The 22,985-nt window shown below is 38.3% G+C and overlaps 1 protein-coding gene across 1 annotated transcript in view; it reads right to left on the bottom strand.

Annotated features, from left to right (window-relative positions):
* LOC106880691 (uncharacterized) overlaps nt 1–22,985 on the bottom strand; it is a 186,883-nt gene that overhangs the window by 96,942 nt on the left and 66,956 nt on the right. Inside the window, exon 5 of the mRNA XM_014930761.3 lies at nt 21,640–21,717. Coding sequence (XP_014786247.3) covers nt 21,640–21,717 — 78 coding nt within the window. The remainder of the gene's footprint in view (nt 1–21,639; nt 21,718–22,985) is intronic.

Here is a 22,985-nt window from a genome sequence, read left to right as displayed (position 1 = left end):
AAATTCTTATCGCTCCTTAAAATTATGGCTTTTAAGTGTTGATTTCTCAGCCCAAGAATTACAGCGTGATGTGCTGCTTGACTGGTCCCCCCTCTCTCTCTCTCTTTATATATATATATGATGATGATGATGATCTTTTCTCCCGCCATGCCTCTGTCTACCCCTCCATCCTCTCTCTCTCTCGTAGTTTTTCCTTACGGTCTTCAGGTTCTGGCTATATATAAATGAGAAACCCATTCTAAATTATCTCGCTGACATACTACGACGAAAACTCCAAGATGCAGATAAGATAGAGATTTTTTTATTTATTTACGGCCTCAAACATCTCATACCTTCGCGCTTTAGTTTGCCCTCTATTATTTATCTTGTTTCTCTCCATGAAATTCAATTGAATTCAGTTGTCTTAAATTCATGCTTATTCATTTTCTAAGCTTCCTAAATTCATGCTACGTTATATTCTAATCACCTAGAATTCATTGCTCTTTTAAAAATTACGATTTATGCATTGTTGTCTCTCAAATATTTAAAATCTACAATTAAGAGCCCTATCTACTCGCTGGCGGTACCTACCCACCCCTACCCATTTTCCTTTATTCAAAAATTCTTATCGCTCCTTAAAATTATGGCTTTTAAGTGTTGATTTCTCAGCCCAAGAATTACAGCGTGATGTGCTACTTGACTGGTTCCCCCTCTCTCTCTCTCTTTATATATATATATATGATGATGATGATGATCTTTTCTCCCGCCATGCCTCTGTCTACCCCTCCATCCTCTCTCTCCCTCGTAGTTTTTCCTTAAGGTCTTCAGGTTCTGGCTATATATAAATGAGAAACCCATTCTAAATTATCTCGCTGACATACTACGACGAAATCTCCAAGATGCAGATAAGATAGAGATTTTTTTATTTATTTACGGCCTCAAACATCTCATACCTTCGCGCTTTAGTTTGCCCTCTATTATTTATCTTGTTTCTCTCCATGAAATTCAATTGAATTCAGTTGTTGTCTTAAATTCATGCTTATTCATTTTCTAAGCTTCCTAAATTCATGCTACGTTATATTCTAATCACCTAGAATTCATTGCTCTTTTAAAAGTTACGATTTATGCATTGTTGTCTCTCAAATATTTAAAATCTACAATTAAGAGCCCTATCTACTCGCTGGCGGTACCTACCCACCCCTACCCATTTTCCTTTATTCAAAAATTCTTATCGCTCCTTAAAATTATGGCTTTTAAGTGTTGATTTCTCAGCCCAAGAATTACAGCGTGATGTGCTGCTTGACTGGTCCCCCCTCTCTCTCTCTCTTTATATATATATATGATGATGATGATGATCTTTTCTCCCGCCATGCCTCTGTCTACCCCTCCATCCTCTCTCTCTCTCTCGTAGTTTTTCCTTAAGGTCTTCAGGTTCTGGCTATATATAAATGAGAAACCCATTCTAAATTATCTCGCTGACATACTACGACGAAAACTCCAAGATGCAGATAAGATAGAGATTTTTTTATTTATTTACGGCCTCAAACATCTCATACCTTCGCGCTTTAGTTTGCCCTCTATTATTTATCTTGTTTCTCTCCATGAAATTCAATTGAATTCAGTTGTTGTCTTAAATTCATGCTTATTCATTTTCTAAGCTTCCTAAATTCATGCTACGTTATATTCTAATCACCTAGAATTCATTGCTCTTTTAAAAATTACGATTTATGCATTGTTGTCTCTCAAATATTTAAAATCTACAATTAAGAGCCCTATCTACTCGCTGGCGGTACCTACCCACCCCTACCCATTTTCCTTTAGTCAAAAATTCTTATCGCTCCTTAAAATTATGGCTTTTAAGTGTTGATTTCTCAGCCCAAGAATTACAGCGTGATGTGCTACTTGACTGGTTCCCCCTCTCTCTCTCTCTTTATATATATATATGATGATGATGATGATCTTTTCTCCCACCATGCCTCTGTCTACCCCTCCATCCTCTCTCTCCCTCGTAGTTTTTCCTTAAGGTCTTCAGGTTCTGGCGATATATAAATGAGAAACCCATTCTAAATTATCTCGCTGACATACTACGACGAAATCTCCAAGATGCAGATAAGATAGAGATTTTTTTATTTATTTACGGCCTCAAACATCTCATACCTTCGCGCTTTAGTTTGCCCTCTATTATTTATCTTGTTTCTCTCCATGAAATTCAATTGAATTCAGTTGTTGTCTTAAATTCATGCTTATTCATTTTCTAAGCTTCCTAAATTCATGCTACGTTATATTCTAATCACCTAGAATTCATTGCTCTTTTAAAAATTACGATTTATGCATTGTTGTCTCTCAAATATTTAAAATCTACAATTAAGAGCCCTATCTACTCGCTGGCGGTACCTACCCACCCCTACCCATTTTCCTTTATTCAAAAATTCTTATCGCTCCTTAAAATTATGGCTTTTAAGTGTTGATTTCTCAGCCCAAGAATTACAGCGTGATGTGCTGCTTGACTGGTCCCCCCTCTCTCTCTCTCTTTATATATATATATGATGATGATGATGATCTTTTCTCCCGCCATGCCTCTGTCTACCCCTCCATCCTCTCTCTCTCTCTCGTAGTTTTTCCTTAAGGTCTTCAGGTTCTGGCTATATATAAATGAGAAACCCATTCTAAATTATCTCGCTGACATACTACGACGAAAACTCCAAGATGCAGATAAGATAGAGATTTTTTTATTTATTTACGGCCTCAAACATCTCATACCTTCGCGCTTTAGTTTGCCCTCTATTATTTATCTTGTTTCTCTCCATGAAATTCAATTGAATTCAGTTGTTGTCTTAAATTCATGCTTATTCATTTTCTAAGCTTCCTAAATTCATGCTACGTTATATTCTAATCACCTAGAATTCATTGCTCTTTTAAAAATTACGATTTATGCATTGTTGTCTCTCAAATATTTAAAATCTACAATTAAGAGCCCTATCTACTCGCTGGCGGTACCTACCCACCCCTACCCATTTTCCTTTAGTCAAAAATTCTTATCGCTCCTTAAAATTATGGCTTTTAAGTGTTGATTTCTCAGCCCAAGAATTACAGCGTGATGTGCTACTTGACTGGTTCCCCCTCTCTCTCTCTCTTTATATATATATATGATGATGATGATGATCTTTTCTCCCACCATGCCTCTGTCTACCCCTCCATCCTCTCTCTCCCTCGTAGTTTTTCCTTAAGGTCTTCAGGTTCTGGCGATATATAAATGAGAAACCCATTCTAAATTATCTCGCTGACATACTACGACGAAATCTCCAAGATGCAGATAAGATAGAGATTTTTTTATTTATTTACGGCCTCAAACATCTCATACCTTCGCGCTTTAGTTTGCCCTCTATTATTTATCTTGTTTCTCTCCATGAAATTCAATTGAATTCAGTTGTTGTCTTAAATTCATGCTTATTCATTTTCTAAGCTTCCTAAATTCATGCTACGTTATATTCTAATCACTTAGAATTCATTGCTCTTTTAAAAATTACGATTTATGCATTGTCGTCTCTCAAATATTTAAAATCTACAATTAAGAGCCCTATCTACTCGCTGGCGGTACCTACCCACCCCTACCCATTTTCCTTTATTCAAAAATTCTTATCGCTCCTTAAAATTATGGCTTTTAAGTGTTGATTTCTCAGCCCAAGAATTACAGCGTGATGTGCTGCTTGACTGGTCCCCCCTCTCTCTCTCTCTTTATATATATATATGATGATGATGATGATCTTTTCTCCCGCCATGCCTCTGTCTACCCCTCCATCCTCTCTCTCTCTCGTAGTTTTTCCTTACGGTCTTCAGGTTCTGGCTATATATAAATGAGAAACCCATTCTAAATTATCTCGCTGACATACTACGACGAAAACTCCAAGATGCAGATAAGATAGAGATTTTTTTATTTATTTACGGCCTCAAACATCTCATACCTTCGCGCTTTAGTTTGCCCTCTATTATTTATCTTGTTTCTCTCCATGAAATTCAATTGAATTCAGTTGTCTTAAATTCATGCTTATTCATTTTCTAAGCTTCCTAAATTCATGCTACGTTATATTCTAATCACCTAGAATTCATTGCTCTTTTAAAAATTACGATTTATGCATTGTTGTCTCTCAAATATTTAAAATCTACAATTAAGAGCCCTATCTACTCGCTGGCGGTACCTACCCACCCCTACCCATTTTCCTTTATTCAAAAATTCTTATCGCTCCTTAAAATTATGGCTTTTAAGTGTTGATTTCTCAGCCCAAGAATTACAGCGTGATGTGCTACTTGACTGGTTCCCCCTCTCTCTCTCTCTTTATATATATATATATGATGATGATGATGATCTTTTCTCCCGCCATGCCTCTGTCTACCCCTCCATCCTCTCTCTCCCTCGTAGTTTTTCCTTAAGGTCTTCAGGTTCTGGCTATATATAAATGAGAAACCCATTCTAAATTATCTCGCTGACATACTACGACGAAATCTCCAAGATGCAGATAAGATAGAGATTTTTTTATTTATTTACGGCCTCAAACATCTCATACCTTCGCGCTTTAGTTTGCCCTCTATTATTTATCTTGTTTCTCTCCATGAAATTCAATTGAATTCAGTTGTTGTCTTAAATTCATGCTTATTCATTTTCTAAGCTTCCTAAATTCATGCTACGTTATATTCTAATCACCTAGAATTCATTGCTCTTTTAAAAATTACGATTTATGCATTGTTGTCTCTCAAATATTTAAAATCTACAATTAAGAGCCCTATCTACTCGCTGGCGGTACCTACCCACCCCTACCCATTTTCCTTTATTCAAAAATTCTTATCGCTCCTTAAAATTATGGCTTTTAAGTGTTGATTTCTCAGCCCAAGAATTACAGCGTGATGTGCTGCTTGACTGGTCCCCCCTCTCTCTCTCTCTTTATATATATATATGATGATGATCTTTTCTCCCGCCATGCCTCTGTCTACCCCTCCATCCTCTCTCTCTCTCTCGTAGTTTTTCCTTAAGGTCTTCAGGTTCTGGCTATATATAAATGAGAAACCCATTCTAAATTATCTCGCTGACATACTACGACGAAATCTCCAAGATGCAAATAAGATAGAGATTTTTTTATTTATTTACGGCCTCAAACATATCATACCTTCGCGCTTTAGTTTGCCCTCTATTATTTATCTTGTTTCTTTCCATGAAATTCAATTGAATTCAGTTGTTGTCTTAAATTCATGCTTATTCATTTTCTAAGCTTCCTAAATTCATGCTACGTTATATTCTAATCACCTAGAATTCATTGCTCTTTTAAAAATTACGATTTATGCATTGTTGTCTCTCAAATATTTAAAATCTACAATTAAGAGCCCTATCTACTCGCTGGCGATACCTACCCACCCCTACCCATTTTCCTTTATTCAAAAATTCTTATCGCTCCTTAAAATTATCGCTTTTAAGTGTTGATTTCTCAGCCCAAGAATTACAGCGCGACGTGCTACTTGACTGGTCCCCCCTCTCTCTCTCTCTTTATATATATATATGATGATGATGATGATCTTTTCTCCCGCCATGCCTCTGTCTACCCCTCCATCCTCTCTCTCTCTCTCGTAGTTTTTCCTTAAGGTCTTCAGGTTCTGGCTATATATAAATGAGAAACCCATTCTAAATTATCTCGCTGACATACTACGACGAAATCTCCAAGATGCAAATAAGATAGAGATTTTTTTATTTATTTACGGCCTCAAACATATCATACCTTCGCGCTTTAGTTTGCCCTCTATTATTTATCTTGTTTCTTTCCATGAAATTCAATTGAATTCAGTTGTTGTCTTAAATTCATGCTTATTCATTTTCTAAGCTTCCTAAATTCATGCTACGTTATATTCTAATCACCTAGAATTCATTGCTCTTTTAAAAATTACGATTTATGCATTGTTGTCTCTCAAATATTTAAAATCTACAATTAAGAGCCCTATCTACTCGCTGGCGATACCTACCCACCCCTACCCATTTTCCTTTATTCAAAAATTCTTATCGCTCCTTAAAATTATCGCTTTTAAGTGTTGATTTCTCAGCCCAAGAATTACAGCGCGACGTGCTACTTGACTGGTCCCCCCTCTCTCTCTCTCTTTATATATATATATGATGATGATGATGATCTTTTCTCCCGCCATGCCTCTGTCTACCCCTCCATCCTCTCTCTCTCTCTCGTAGTTTTTCCTTAAGGTCTTCAGGTTCTGGCTATATATAAATGAGAAACCCATTCTAAATTATCTCGCTGACATACTACGACGAAATCTCCAAGATGCAGATAAGATAGAGATTTTTTTATTTATTTACGGCCTCAAACATCTCATACCTTCGCGCTTTAGTTTGCCCTCTATTATTTATCTTGTTTCTCTCCATGAAATTCAATTGAATTCAGTTGTTGTCTTAAATTCATGCTTATTCATTTTCTAAGCTTCCTAAATTCATGCTACGTTATATTCTAATCACCTAGAATTCATTGCTCTTTTAAAAATTACGAATTATGCATTGTTGTCTCTCAAATATTTAAAATCTACAATTAAGAGCCCTATCTACTCGCTGGCGGTACCTACCCACCCCTACCCATTTTCCTTTATTCAAAAATTCTTATCGCTCCTTAAAATTATGGCTTTTAAGTGTTGATTTCTCAGCCCAAGAATTACAGCGTGATGTGCTACTTGACTGGTCCCCCCTCTCTCTCTCTCTTTATATATATATATGATGATGATGATGATCTTTTCTCCCGCCATGCCTCTGTCTACCCCTCCATCCTCTCTCTCTCTCTCGTAGTTTTTCCTTAAGGTCTTCAGGTTCTGGCTATATATAAATGAGAAACCCATTCTAAATTATCTCGCTGACATACTACGACGAAATCTCCAAGATGCAGATAAGATAGAGATTTTTTTATTTATTTACGGCCTCAAACATCTCATACCTTCGCGCTTTAGTTTGCCCTCTATTATTTATCTTGTTTCTCTCCATGAAATTCAATTGAATTCAGTTGTTGTCTTAAATTCATGCTTATTCATTTTCTAAGCTTCCTAAATTCATGCTACGTTATATTCTAATCACCTAGAATTCATTGCTCTTTTAAAAATTACGATTTATGCATTGTTGTCTCTCAAATATTTAAAATCTACAATTAAGAGCCCTATCTACTCGCTGGCGGTACCTACCCACCCCTACCCATTTTCCTTTAGTCAAAAATTCTTATCGCTCCTTAAAATTATGGCTTTTAAGTGTTGATTTCTCAGCCCAAGAATTACAGCGTGATGTGCTACTTGACTGTTTCCCCCTCTCTCTCTCTCTTTATATATATATATGATGATGATGATGATCTTTTCTCCCACCATGCCTCTGTCTACCCCTCCATCCTCTCTCTCCCTCGTAGTTTTTCCTTAAGGTCTTCAGGTTCTGGCGATATATAAATGAGAAACCCATTCTAAATTATCTCGCTGACATACTACGACGAAATCTCCAAGATGCAGATAAGATAGAGATTTTTTTATTTATTTACGGCCTCAAACATCTCATACCTTCGCGCTTTAGTTTGCCCTCTATTATTTATCTTGTTTCTCTCCATGAAATTCAATTGAATTCAGTTGTTGTCTTAAATTCATGCTTATTCATTTTCTAAGCTTCCTAAATTCATGCTACGTTATATTCTAATCACTTAGAATTCATTGCTCTTTTAAAAATTACGATTTATGCATTGTCGTCTCTCAAATATTTAAAATCTACAATTAAGAGCCCTATCTACTCGCTGGCGGTACCTACCCACCCCTACCCATTTTCCTTTATTCAAAAATTCTTATCGCTCCTTAAAATTATGGCTTTTAAGTGTTGATTTCTCAGCCCAAGAATTACAGCGTGATGTGCTGCTTGACTGGTCCCCCCTCCCTCTCTCTCTTTATATATATATATGATGATGATGATGATCTTTTCTCCCGCCATGCCTCTGTCTACCCCTCCATCCTCTCTCTCTCTCTCGTAGTTTTTCCTTACGGTCTTCAGGTTCTGGCTATATATAAATGAGAAACCCATTCTAAATTATCTCGCTGACATACTACGACGAAAACTCCAAGATGCAGATAAGATAGAGATTTTTTTATTTATTTACGGCCTCAAACATCTCATACCTTCGCGCTTTAGTTTGCCCTCTATTATTTATCTTGTTTCTCTCCATGAAATTCAATTGAATTCAGTTGTCTTAAATTCATGCTTATTCATTTTCTAAGCTTCCTAAATTCATGCTACGTTATATTCTAATCACCTAGAATTCATTGCTCTTTTAAAAATTACGATTTATGCATTGTTGTCTCTCAAATATTTAAAATCTACAATTAAGAGCCCTATCTACTCGCTGGCGGTACCTACCCACCCCTACCCATTTTCCTTTATTCAAAAATTCTTATCGCTCCTTAAAATTATGGCTTTTAAGTGTTGATTTCTCAGCCCAAGAATTACAGCGTGATGTGCTACTTGACTGGTTCCCCCTCTCTCTCTCTCTTTATATATATATATATGATGATGATGATGATCTTTTCTCCCGCCATGCCTCTGTCTACCCCTCCATCCTCTCTCTCCCTCGTAGTTTTTCCTTAAGGTCTTCAGGTTCTGGCTATATATAAATGAGAAACCCATTCTAAATTATCTCGCTGACATACTACGACGAAATCTCCAAGATGCAGATAAGATAGAGATTTTTTTATTTATTTACGGCCTCAAACATCTCATACCTTCGCGCTTTAGTTTGCCCTCTATTATTTATCTTGTTTCTCTCCATGAAATTCAATTGAATTCAGTTGTTGTCTTAAATTCATGCTTATTCATTTTCTAAGCTTCCTAAATTCATGCTACGTTATATTCTAATCACCTAGAATTCATTGCTCTTTTAAAAATTACGATTTATGCATTGTTGTCTCTCAAATATTTAAAATCTACAATTAAGAGCCCTATCTACTCGCTGGCGGTACCTACCCACCCCTACCCATTTTCCTTTATTCAAAAATTCTTATCGCTCCTTAAAATTATGGCTTTTAAGTGTTGATTTCTCAGCCCAAGAATTACAGCGTGATGTGCTGCTTGACTGGTCCCCCCTCTCTCTCTCTCTTTATATATATATATGATGATGATCTTTTCTCCCGCCATGCCTCTGTCTACCCCTCCATCCTCTCTCTCTCTCTCTCGTAGTTTTTCCTTAAGGTCTTCAGGTTCTGGCGATATATAAATGAGAAACCCATTCTAAATTATCTCGCTGACATACTACGACGAAATCTCCAAGATGCAGATAAGATAGAGATTTTTTTTTTATTTACGGCCTCAAACATCTCATACCTTCGCGCTTTAGTTTGCCCTCTATTATTTATCTTGTTTCTCTCCATGAAATTCAATTGAATTCAGTTGTTGTCTTAAATTCATGCTTATTCATTTTCTAAGCTTCCTAAATTCATGCTACGTTATATTCTAATCACTTAGAATTCATTGCTCTTTTAAAAATTACGATTTATGCATTGTCGTCTCTCAAATATTTAAAATCTACAATTAAGAGCCCTATCTACTCGCTGGCGGTACCTACCCACCCCTACCCATTTTCCTTTATTCAAAAATTCTTATCGCTCCTTAAAATTATGGCTTTTAAGTGTTGATTTCTCAGCCCAAGAATTACAGCGTGATGTGCTGCTTGACTGGTCCCCCCTCTCTCTCTCTCTTTATATATATATATGATGATGATGATGATCTTTTCTCCCGCCATGCCTCTGTCTACCCCTCCATCCTCTCTCTCTCTCTCGTAGTTTTTCCTTAAGGTCTTCAGGTTCTGGCTATATATAAATGAGAAACCCATTCTAAATTATCTCGCTGACATACTACGACGAAATCTCCAAGATGCAGATAAGATAGAGATTTTTTTTTTTATTTACGGCCTCAAACATCTCATACCTTCGCGCTTTAGTTTGCCCTCTATTATTTATCTTGTTTCTCTCCATGAAATTCAATTGAATTCAGTTGTTGTCTTAAATTCATGCTTATTCATTTTCTAAGCTTCCTAAATTCATGCTACGTTATATTCTAATCACCTAGAATTCATTGCTCTTTTAAAAATTACGATTTATGCATTGTTGTCTCTCAAATATTTAAAATCTACAATTAAGAGCCCTATCTACTCGCTGGCGGTACCTACCCACCCCTACCCATTTTCCTTTATTCAAAAATTCTTATCGCTCCTTAAAATTATGGCTTTTAAGTGTTGATTTCTCAGCCCAAGAATTACAGCGTGATGTGCTGCTTGACTGGTCCCCCCTCTCTCTCTCTCTTTATATATATATATGATGATGATGATGATCTTTTCTCCCGCCATGCCTCTGTCTACCCCTCCATCCTCTCTCTCTCTCTCTCGTAGTTTTTCCTTAAGGTCTTCAGGTTCTGGCTATATATAAATGAGAAACCCATTCTAAATTATCTCGCTGACATACTACGACGAAATCTCCAAGATGCAGATAAGATAGAGATTTTTTAATTTATTTACGGCCTCAAACATCTCATACCTTCGCGCTTTAGTTTGCCCTCTATTATTTATCTTGTTTCTCTCCATGAAATTCAATTGAATTCAGTTGTTGTCTTAAATTCATGCTTATTCATTTTCTAAGCTTCCTAAATTCATGCTACGTTATATTCTAATCACCTAGAATTCATTGCTCTTTTAAAAGTTACGATTTATGCATTGTTGTCTCTCAAATATTTAAAATCTACAATTAAGAGCCCTATCTACTCGCTGGCGGTACCTACCCACCCCTACCCATTTTCCTTTATTCAAAAATTCTTATCGCTCCTTAAAATTATGGCTTTTAAGTGTTGATTTCTCAGCCCAAGAATTACAGCGTGATGTGCTGCTTGACTGGTCCCCCCTCTCTCTCTCTCTTTATATATATATATGATGATGATGATGATCTTTTCTCCCGCCATGCCTCTGTCTACCCCTCCATCCTCTCTCTCTCTCTCGTAGTTTTTCCTTAAGGTCTTCAGGTTCTGGCTATATATAAATGAGAAACCCATTCTAAATTATCTCGCTGACATACTACGACGAAATCTCCAAGATGCAAATAAGATAGAGATTTTTTTATTTATTTACGGCCTCAAACATATCATACCTTCGCGCTTTAGTTTGCCCTCTATTATTTATCTTGTTTCTTTCCATGAAATTCAATTGAATTCAGTTGTTGTCTTAAATTCATGCTTATTCATTTTCTAAGCTTCCTAAATTCATGCTACGTTATATTCTAATCACCTAGAATTCATTGCTCTTTTAAAAATTACGATTTATGCATTGTTGTCTCTCAAATATTTAAAATCTACAATTAAGAGCCCTATCTACTCGCTGGCGGTACCTACCCACCCCTACCCATTTTCCTTTATTCAAAAATTCTTATCGCTCCTTAAAATTATCGCTTTTAAGTGTTGATTTCTCAGCCCAAGAATTACAGCGCGACGTGCTACTTGACTGGTCCCCCCTCTCTCTCTCTCTTTATATATATATATGATGATGATGATGATCTTTTCTCCCGCCATGCCTCTGTCTACCCCTCCATCCTCTCTCTCTCTCTCGTAGTTTTTCCTTAAGGTCTTCAGGTTCTGGCTATATATAAATGAGAAACCCATTCTAAATTATCTCGCTGACATACTACGACGAAATCTCCAAGATGCAGATAAGATAGAGATTTTTTTATTTATTTACGGCCTCAAACATCTCATACCTTCGCGCTTTAGTTTGCCCTCTATTATTTATCTTGTTTCTCTCCATGAAATTCAATTGAATTCAGTTGTTGTCTTAAATTCATGCTTATTCATTTTCTAAGCTTCCTAAATTCATGCTACGTTATATTCTAATCACCTAGAATTCATTGCTCTTTTAAAAATTACGAATTATGCATTGTTGTCTCTCAAATATTTAAAATCTACAATTAAGAGCCCTATCTACTCGCTGGCGGTACCTACCCACCCCTACCCATTTTCCTTTATTCAAAAATTCTTATCGCTCCTTAAAATTATGGCTTTTAAGTGTTGATTTCTCAGCCCAAGAATTACAGCGTGATGTGCTACTTGACTGGTCCCCCCTCTCTCTCTCTCTTTATATATATATATGATGATGATGATGATGATCTTTTCTCCCGCCATGCCTCTGTCTACCCCTCCATCCTCTCTCTCTCTCTCGTAGTTTTTCCTTAAGGTCTTCAGGTTCTGGCTATATATAAATGAGAAACCCATTCTAAATTATCTCGCTGACATACTACGACGAAATCTCCAAGATGCAGATAAGATAGAGATTTTTTTATTTCTTTACGGCCTCAAACATCTCATACCTTCGCGCTTTAGTTTGCCCTCTATTATTTATCTTGTTTCTCTCCATGAAATTCAATTGAATTCAGTTGTTGTCTTAAATTCATGCTTATTCATTTTCTAAGCTTCCTAAATTCATGCTACGTTATATTCTAATCACCTAGAATTCATTGCTCTTTTAAAAATTACGATTTATGCATTGTTGTCTCTCAAATATTTAAAATCTACAATTAAGAGCCCTATCTACTCGCTGGCGGTACCTACCCACCCCTACCCATTTTCCTTTATTCAAAAATTCTTATCGCTCCTTAAAATTATGGCTTTTAAGTGTTGATTTCTCAGCCCAAGAATTACAGCGTGATGTGCTGCTTGACTGGTCCCCCCTCTCTCTCTCTCTTTATATATATATATGATGATGATGATGATGATGATCTTTTCTCCCGCCATGCCTCTGTCTACCCCTCCATCCTCTCTCTCTCTCTCTCGTAGTTTTTCCTTAAGGTCTTCAGGTTCTGGCTATATATAAATGAGAAACCCATTCTAAATTATCTCGCTGACATACTACGACGAAATCTCCAAGATGCAGATAAGATAGAGATTTTTTTATTTATTTACGGCCTCAAACATCTCATACCTTCGCGCTTTAGTTTGCCCTCTATTATTTATCTTGTTTCTCTCCATGAAATTCAATTGAATTCAGTTGTTGTCTTAAATTCATGCTTATTCATTTTCTAAGCTTCCTAAATTCATGCTACGTTATATTCTAATCACCTAGAATTCATTGCTCTTTTAAAAATTACGATTTATGCATTGTTGTCTCTCAAATATTTAAAATCTACAATTAAGAGCCCTATCTACTCGCTGGCGGTACCTACCCACCCCTACCCATTTTCCTTTAGTCAAAAATTCTTATCGCTCCTTAAAATTATGGCTTTTAAGTGTTGATTTCTCAGCCCAAGAATTACAGCGTGATGTGCTACTTGACTGGTTCCCCCTCTCTCTCTCTCTTTATATATATATATGATGATGATGATGATCTTTTCTCCCGCCATGCCTCTGTCTACCCCTCCATCCTCTCTCTCCCTCGTAGTTTTTCCTTAAGGTCTTCAGGTTCTGGCTATATATAAATGAGAAACCCATTCTAAATTATCTCGCTGACATACTACGACGAAATCTCCAAGATGCAGATAAGATAGAGATTTTTTTATTTATTTACGGCCTCAAACATCTCATACCTTCGCGCTTTAGTTTGCCCTCTATTATTTATCTTGTTTCTCTCGATGAAATTCAATTGAATTCAGTTGTTGTCTTAAATTCATGCTTATTCATTTTCTAAGCTTCCTAAATTCATGCTACGTTATATTCTAATCACCTAGAATTCATTGCTCTTTTAAAAATTACGATTTATGCATTGTTGTCTCTCAAATATTTAAAATCTACAATTAAGAGCCCTATCTACTCGCTGGCGGTACCTACCCACCCCTACCCATTTTCCTTTATTCAAAAATTCTTATCGCTCCTTAAAATTATGGCTTTTAAGTGTTGATTTCTCAGCCCAAGAATTACAGCGTGATGTGCTGCTTGACTGGTCCCCCCTCTCTCTCTCTCTTTATATATATATATGATGATGATGATGATCTTTTCTCCCGCCATGCCTCTGTCTACCCCTCCATCCTCTCTCTCTCTCTCTCGTAGTTTTTCCTTAAGGTCTTCAGGTTCTGGCGATATATAAATGAGAAACCCATTCTAAATTATCTCGCTGACATACTACGACGAAATCTCCAAGATGCAGATAAGATAGAGATTTTTTTATTTATTTACGGCCTCAAACATCTCATACCTTCGCGCTTTAGTTTGCCCTCTATTATTTATCTTGTTTCTCTCCATGAAATTCAATTGAATTCAGTTGTTGTCTTAAATTCATGCTTATTCATTTTCTAAGCTTCCTAAATTCATGCTACGTTATATTCTAATCACTTAGAATTCATTGCTCTTTTAAAAATTACGATTTATGCATTGTCGTCTCTCAAATATTTAAAATCTACAATTAAGAGCCCTATCTACTCGCTGGCGGTACCTACCCACCCCTACCCATTTTCCTTTATTCAAAAATTCTTATCGCTCCTTAAAATTATGGCTTTTAAGTGTTGATTTCTCAGCCCAAGAATTACAGCGTGATGTGCTGCTTGACTGGTCCCCCCTCTCTCTCTCTCTTTATATATATATATGATGATGATGATGATCTTTTCTCCCGCCATGCCTCTGTCTACCCCTCCATCCTCTCTCTCTCTCTCTCGTAGTTTTTCCTTAAGGTCTTCAGGTTCTGGCGATATATAAATGAGAAACCCATTCTAAATTATCTCGCTGACATACTACGACGAAATCTCCAAGATGCAGATAAGATAGAGATTTTTTTATTTATTTACGGCCTCAAACATCTCATACCTTCGCGCTTTAGTTTGCCCTCTATTATTTATCTTGTTTCTCTCCATGAAATTCAATTGAATTCAGTTGTTGTCTTAAATTCATGCTTATTCATTTTCTAAGCTTCCTAAATTCATGCTACGTTATATTCTAATCACTTAGAATTCATTGCTCTTTTAAAAATTACGATTTATGCATTGTCGTCTCTCAAATATTTAAAATCTACAATTAAGAGCCCTATCTGCTCGCTGGCGGTACCTACCCACCCCTACCCATTTTCCTTTATTCAAAAATTCTTATCGCTCCTTAAAATTATGGCTTTTAAGTGTTGATTTCTCAGCCCAAGAATTACAGCGTGATGTGCTGCTTGACTGGTCCCCCCTCTCTCTCTCTCTTTATATATATATATGATGATGATGATGATCTTTTCTCCCGCCATGCCTCTGTCTACCCCTCCATCCTCTCTCTCTCTCTCGTAGTTTTTCCTTAAGGTCTTCAGGTTCTGGCTATATATAAATGAGAAACCCATTCTAAATTATCTCGCTGACATACTACGACGAAATCTCCAAGATGCAGATAAGATAGAGATTTTTTTTTTTATTTACGGCCTCAAACATCTCATACCTTCGCGCTTTAGTTTGCCCTCTTTTATTTATCTTGTTTCTCTCCATGAAATTCAATTGAATTCAGTTGTTGTCTTAAATTCATGCTTATTCATTTTCTAAGCTTCCTAAATTCATGCTACGTTATATTCTAATCACCTAGAATTCATTGCTCTTTTAAAAATTACGATTTATGCATTGTTGTCTCTCAAATATTTAAAATCTACAATTAAGAGCCCTATCTACTCGCTGGCGGTACCTACCCACCCCTACCCATTTTCCTTTATTCAAAAATTCTTATCGCTCCTTAAAATTATGGCTTTTAAGTGTTGATTTCTCAGCCCAAGAATTACAGCGTGATGTGCTGCTTGACTGGTCCCCCCTCTCTCTCTCTCTTTATATATATATATGATGATGATGATGATCTTTTCTCCCGCCATGCCTCTGTCTACCCCTCCATCCTCTCTCTCTCTCTCTCGTAGTTTTTCCTTAAGGTCTTCAGGTCCTGGCTATATATAAATGAGAAACCCATTCTAAATTATCTCGCTGACATACTACGACGAAATCTCCAAGATGCAGATAAGATAGAGATTTTTTTATTTATTTACGGCCTCAAACATCTCATACGTTCGCACTTTAGTTTGCCCTCTATTATTTATCTTGTTTCTCTCCATGAAATTCAATTGAATTCAGTTGTTGTCTTAAATTCATGCTTATTCATTTTCTAAGCTTCCTAAATTCATGCTACGTTATATTCTAATCACCTAGAATTCATTGCTCTTTTAAAAATTACGATTTATGCATTGTCGTCTCTCAAATATTTAAAATCTACAATTAAGAGCCCTATCTACTCGCTGGCGGTACCTACCCACCCCTACCCATTTTCCTTTATTCAAAAATTCTTATCGCTCCTTAAAATTATGGCTTTTAAGTGTTGATTTCTCAGCCCAAGAATTACAGCGTGACGTGCTGCTTGACTGGTCCCCCCCTCTCTCTCTCTTTATATATATATATGATGATGATGATGATCTTTTCTCCCGCCATGCCTCTGTCTACCCCTCCATCCTCTCTCTCTCTCTCTCTCGTAGTTTTTCCTTAAGGTCTTCAGGTTCTGGCTATATATAAATGAGAAACCCATTCTAAATTATCTCGCTGACATACTACGACGAAAACTCCAAGATGCAGATAAGATAGAGATTTTTTTATTTATTTACGGCCTCAAACATCTCATACCTTCGCGCTTTCGTTTGCCCTCTATTATTTATCTTGTTTCTCTCCATGAAATTCAATTGAATTCAGTTGTTGTCTTAAATTCATGCTTATTCATTTTCTAAGCTTCCTAAATTCATGCTACGTTATATTCTAATCACCTAGAATTCATTGCTCTTTTAAAAATTACGATTTATGCATTGTTGTCTCTCAAATATTTAAAATCTACAATTAAGAGCCCTATATACTCGCTGGCGGTACCTACCCACCCCTACCCATTTTCCTTTATTCAAAAATTCTTATCGCTCCTTAAAATTATGGCTTTTAAGTGTTGATTTCTCAGCCCAAGTATTAAAGCGTGATGTGCTGCTTGACTGGTCCCCCCTCTCTCTCTCTCTTTATATATATATATGATGATGATGATGATCTTTTCTCCCGCCATGCCTCTGTCTACCCCTCCATCCTCTCTCTCTCTCTCGTAGTTTTTCCTTAAGGTCTTCAGGTTCTGGCTATATATAAATGAGAAACCCATTCTAAATTATCTCGCTGACATACTACGACGAAATCTCCAAGATGCAGATAAGATAGAGATTTTTTTATTTATTTACGGCCTCAAACATCTCATACCTTCGCGCTTTAGTTTGCCCTCTATTATTTATCTTGTTTCTCTCCATGAAATTCAATTGAATTCAGTTGTTGTCTTAAATTCATGCTTATTCATTTTCTAAGCTTCCTAAATTCATGCTACGTTATATTCTAATCACCTAGAATTCATTGCTCTTTTAAAAATTACGATTTATGCATTGTTGTCTCTCAAATATTTAAAATCTACAATTAAGAGCCCTATCTACTCGCTGTCGGTAACCCGCCATCCCACCCCCTCCACCGGAAGTTCATTCCTCTGTCATCCTGTCAACCTCGGCTGTCTCCCGGAACCCATCTAGTGGCCTTGGCCATCCTCTCCCCTACCTTTGGGTAGCGCATTAAGTTTGAGAAATGTTTGCAGGTTGTAGGTACTGTTTTGCTTATGAATTCTTCCAATTGCAAGTTTTCTTTTCAGGTACACGACACTGCTTTTCCCCTTCCGAGGCTACAGGCCCACACCCCCAACACCCATACTGTTACGATTGGCACTCTCAACGTCGGCACGCTGAAAGGTAGATCTGGTGAAATTGTTGAGATGCTTGAACGGAGACGCGTAGATATGTGCTGCATCCAGGAAGTAAGATGGAGAGGAGGTTCTGCGAGGTTCCTCACAGGCAAAGAACACAGTTACAAGATTTTCTGGGCTGGGAACACTGACGGGGTCGGGGGCGTAGGAATACTTCTAGCGGAGAAATGGGTGGATAAGGTAATCGAGGTCGTTAGAGTAAGTGACAGAGTACTTAAGATCAGACTAGTGCTTCATCATAGATTAGCTACTGTCATCTCAGCCTATGCACCTCAACCGGGGCTACCAGATGGTCTGAAAGACCAATTCTATGACACCCTCTTGCAAACTACCTCGTCGACGAGTGACAGGGACCTTCTCTTTGTGGCTGGAGACTTCAACGGTCATGTCGGACGTCGTGCTGGAGGCTTCCATGGCATACATGGAGGCTATGGCTTCGGTTCCCGCAACGAGGAGGGAACCAGACTGCTGGAGTTCCGTGATGCAACCGATCTTATGGTCTGCAATACCAACTTCAGGAAACCTGCCAGTCACCTAGTCACCTACCGCTCCGGCAGACACTCTAGCCAAATCGACTACATCCTCGCCAGAAATAGGGAAAGAGGCCGGCTTATAAATGCCAAAACCTACCCTGGCGAAGAATGTACCCCACAACATAGATTAGTAGTTAGCGACTTTGGGATCAAGGCAAAATGGGTGCCCAGAATTAGACAGGCTTGGAGAAGAAGGGTGTGGAAGCTTAAAGACCCTGCAAACGGACAGAGACTTAGAGACAAGTTACTTGAAGCATTTAACGAAATAGAAGGGGATATAGCATCATACAACGTGGAAGACAATTGGAGATTTCTGCGGGACAACCTGTTGAAAGCCACCGACCAGATTTGTGGGTGGTGTAAGGTCCCCTCCCGACCCAGAGTAACGTGGTGGTGGAACAAGGAGGTAGACAGGGCTATTAGACAAAAGAAACAGGCTTGGAAGGACTAGAAGAACGGTGGTAGCAGGGAATTGTACCAATGTGCCAGAAGGGAGGCTAGGCGACAGGTTTATTTAGCCAGAGGGGAAGCAGATAAGGAAAGATTTGCCAATGTTCTGCGCCGTGAGGACCAAAGACTCGAGGTATTTCGTGTTGCAAGACAGTGTAGGAGAGAGAATAGTGATGTTGTAGGAGAGAAATGTGTTCGCATGGATGATGGTATGCTTGCATTAAATGAGGATGCAAAGAAAGAGGTCTGGAGATGCCACTACGATAGATTGCTTAATAAAGAGAATGAATGGGAGAAAGAGAGCCTGCCGTATGTCGACCCAATAGAGGGACCAGCTATCCGAGTTGATAGTACCAGGGTAGATAAAGCAATTAAGAGTATGAAGACCGGGAAAGCCCCTGGCCCATCAGGAATCACTGCAGAGATGCTCAAAATATCTGGCAGTGTTGGCTATAGCCTAGTCACCCGTATTACGAACCAGGTGATACACGAAGGAGTCATACCCAATGACTGGTGTAGCAGCATCATAGTCAACTGCTACAAAGGTAAAGGTGACGCTTTAGATACAAATAATTACAGAGGCATCAAGCTGTTAGATCAGGTTATGAAAGTTACAGAGAGGGTCATAGCCCAACTAATTAGGGAGCGAATCAATTTAGATGAGATGCAGTTTGGGTTCGTGCCAGGTAAAAGCACTACTGATGCCTTATTTCTAGTGAGACAGTTGCAGGAGAAATACCTAGCTAAGGATAAACATCTGTACCTGGCTTTCGTTGACATGGAGAAAGCCTTTGACAGGGTCCCCCGATCCCTTATCTGGTGGTCAATGAGGAAACTTGGGATAGAAGAATGGTTAGTGAGAGCTGTGCGAGCCATGTACAGAGATGCTGCCAGTAAGGTGAGGGTTGGAAATGAGTACAGCAATGAATTCCGGGTAGAGGTAGGGGTCCACCAAGGTTCCGTCCTCAGCCCCCTCTTATTTACCATAGTCCTCCAGGCAATCACAGAGGAGTTCAAGACAGGTTGCCCCTGGGAGCTCCTCTATGCTGATGACCTTGCCCTAATTGCGGAGTCACTATCAGAACTAGAGGAGAAGTTTCAGGTGTGGAAGCAAGGTCTAGAATTGAAGGGCCTTAGAGTCAACCTAGCTAAAACCAAAATCCTAATAAGTAGGAAGGTAGATAAAACACAAACCCCTTCAGGTAGATGGCCCTGCTCAGTATGTAGAAAAGGAGTAGGTAGTAACTCTATAAGATGTACCCGGTGCAAGCTATGGACACATAAGAGGTGCAGCAACATCAAAGGCAGGTTAACTAGCAAGTTAGTTTTTGTTTGTGGCAGATGTTCAGGTGCAATAAAGACTGCAAACAAACAGGAAACAACTTCTATCTCATTCCAGGGTGAAAAACTAGAGGTAGTCGATAGCTTCCGCTATCTGGGCGACCAAGTTAGTAGTGGGGGTGGGTGCGCTGAAAGTGTAGCTGCTAGAATAAGAATAGCCTGGGCAAAGTTTAGAGAGCTCTTACCCCTGCTGGCGACAAAGGGACTCTCACTCAGAGTAAAAGGCAGACTGTATGACGCATGCGTACGAACAACCATGCTACATGGCAGTGAAACATGGGCTGTAACTGCTGAGGACATACGTAAGCTCGCAAGGAATGAAGCCAGTATGCTCCGTTGGATGTGTAATGTCAGTGTGCATACTAGACAGAATGTAAGTACCTTGAGAGAAAAGTTGAACCTAAGAAGCATCAGTTGTGGTGTGCAAGAGAGACGATTTCGTTGGTATGGTGATGTGGCGAGAATGGACGAGGATAGTTGTGTGAAAAAGTGCCACACCCTAGCAGTTGAGGGAACCAGTGGAAGAGGTAGGCCCAGGAAGACCTGGGATGAGGTGGTGAGGCAAGACCTTCGAACATTGGGCCTCACCGAGGCGATGACTTCTGACCGAGACCTTTGGAAATATGCTGTGCGCGAGAAGACCCGGCAAGCCAAGTGAGACCTAAATCCAAAGCCTCTGCCAGGGGAGTAGCCAGCCCACTTATGTGTTCTTTTCCTTCATTGGACACTAAACTCCGCTTGCGAAGACCTGTTGAGGCAAGTGAAATCGAAATCGAACTAAAATCGACGACTGGCACCCATGCCAACATCGTCTCCCTCATTGGACATGAAACTCTGCTTGCACAGACATGTTGGGGCAAGCGAAAGCGAAATCGTGACGGCACCTGTGCCCATCGTCGCCTTTCTGGCACTTGTGCCCGTGGCATGTGTAACGACTTTCGCGCGAGATCATTGCCAGTGCCAAACCAGATTGGAGCCTGGTGTAGAGATCTGGTTTGACCAGTACTGCGGCAAATCGTCCAACCCATGCTAGCATAGAAAGCGGACGTTAAACAATGATGATGATGATATATATATGGATAAAACAATAGTGATAAAAGGAGTACTAATACTAAAAGGCAATCTTTATCTCCATCTTAACTTAGATGTTGTGTTAGAGCATGGAATACTGCATTATACACCTTGAGAAGACCTCTTGTATTGACTTGTGGTGCATAAAAGCATCTGCATTTAGATCACTGATAGATAAGAACTGTCTGCCAGAAATGCCAGATCATGTATTTTGGCATGTTTTGGGCTCCTCAGTGACAGGCATCCAGTAGAGATGGAACAGCAGTATTTCCCATCAGAGATACATAGAATATTAGTATTTATTCAGGCACTGATGTCACCAACAGCCAGTGGATAGACTTTGTCAATAAAATTTAAGTTTACCCCAGTATAACATTTAACAACCATTATTTTAATAACTATGGTTTGCTATTACATTTTTAAAGAAAATTCTGTATTTCAAAATGTATTTTAGTGACACACAAAATACAAAAAACAATAATTCAAAGTTACCTTTTGATTGGCTTCATTTAACAGTTTCTCTGTGTGAGAACGACGTGCATTTGCTTCTTGAACCATATTGTTTGCTTCCTGTAATATGAATTCAACATAAATTTATTACTAATAATACATTTCATAATAATGATGATGTATATACATATATTTAATTGCATGAAAGGCATAGTAACAATTTATCAATTTTTGTAGTGCTAGCTATTTCAGACTTGTGAAATTACCTTGTAGAAATTAAAAATAAAATTATTAGCCACTTTCAACTTCATAATACAAATATATTTACACTATAAGTATATTTAGAGCATAACTACAATTAAATAGAAATACATAATTAAGCAAGTAAAGGTGATAAATGAAAATAATATTTTTTCGTTAGAAGTTTACAAAGCAAATGTATTACAAATACTAGATATGTAAAAATATTACTATTACTATTGAGTGAGAGAGCAGTGCATGCCAAAATAGCCATCATGACTACCGTCTGATAAGGGTATACTAAGTACATGCATCTCAACCATATGTGCATGATACAGTGATCTCATATCAAGATAAACAACACATGACATTGCAGGTGGGGTCCAGTTTGAATTTTCTTCAGGTCAGTTAACCCACTCTGCTCAGAAGGTCCCCGAATAAGGTCTGGTTAAGGATGATGAACAAAGCACCCATGTTTCCAGAGGTAAATTATCAAAATCCCAAAGAATTCAATACATTACTCCTACCCCATTACTCCTGCCCATGATCAGAGATACACATATTGTCAGCCACTAAGGGATATGTTCAACTGGCTTAAGGTCAAGCAGCTGACAAGCAAGTCTATGGCATTGAACAAAATATTTGTCGTAGCACATCTTTTGCACCAAGACAAAACATGTACATGATAACATTGCCAATCATTTTAGATGAGAAGCCATGAGAGCCACTGCCTGGAACTGCGTCTCATTGTTGTTGGAAACCAAGGACATCACATGTGAGATGATGGGGTATGGTGCATCCAGCTATGGCTGATCTGTCTGATGTATGCTTAGTTCACGTTTTCTTTGTACTTCTAGACTTTTGTCTTGTTCATGCAGCTTTGCCAGGCAGGGCAGTTTTGCTCATTCCAGGCGTTAGGAAGTGGAGGTTGATTTCAAAGTTCTTCAGTGAGGCTTTGAGTGTATCCTTGAAGCATTTTTTTCTGTTCACCTTGCATGCACTTGCCTTCTGCCAGTTCACTGTAAAACAATTTGTTGGGGAGTTGAGCGTCAAGCATTCCAACATGCGCAGGCGTTACTACAACTTCATCATCAATGTTCACAGATCTGGAGAGTGTGATGCCAAAATATGTGACATCAACACTTCTG

The sequence above is a fragment of the Octopus bimaculoides genome, chromosome 2 (genome assembly GCF_046866305.1).
Source record: "Octopus bimaculoides isolate indiv1 chromosome 2, ASM4686630v1, whole genome shotgun sequence".
NCBI lineage: Eukaryota > Metazoa > Mollusca > Cephalopoda > Octopoda > Octopodidae > Octopus > Octopus bimaculoides.
The sequence above is the reverse complement of the archived record's forward strand: the minus strand, read 5'-3'. Positions and strand labels throughout refer to the sequence as shown.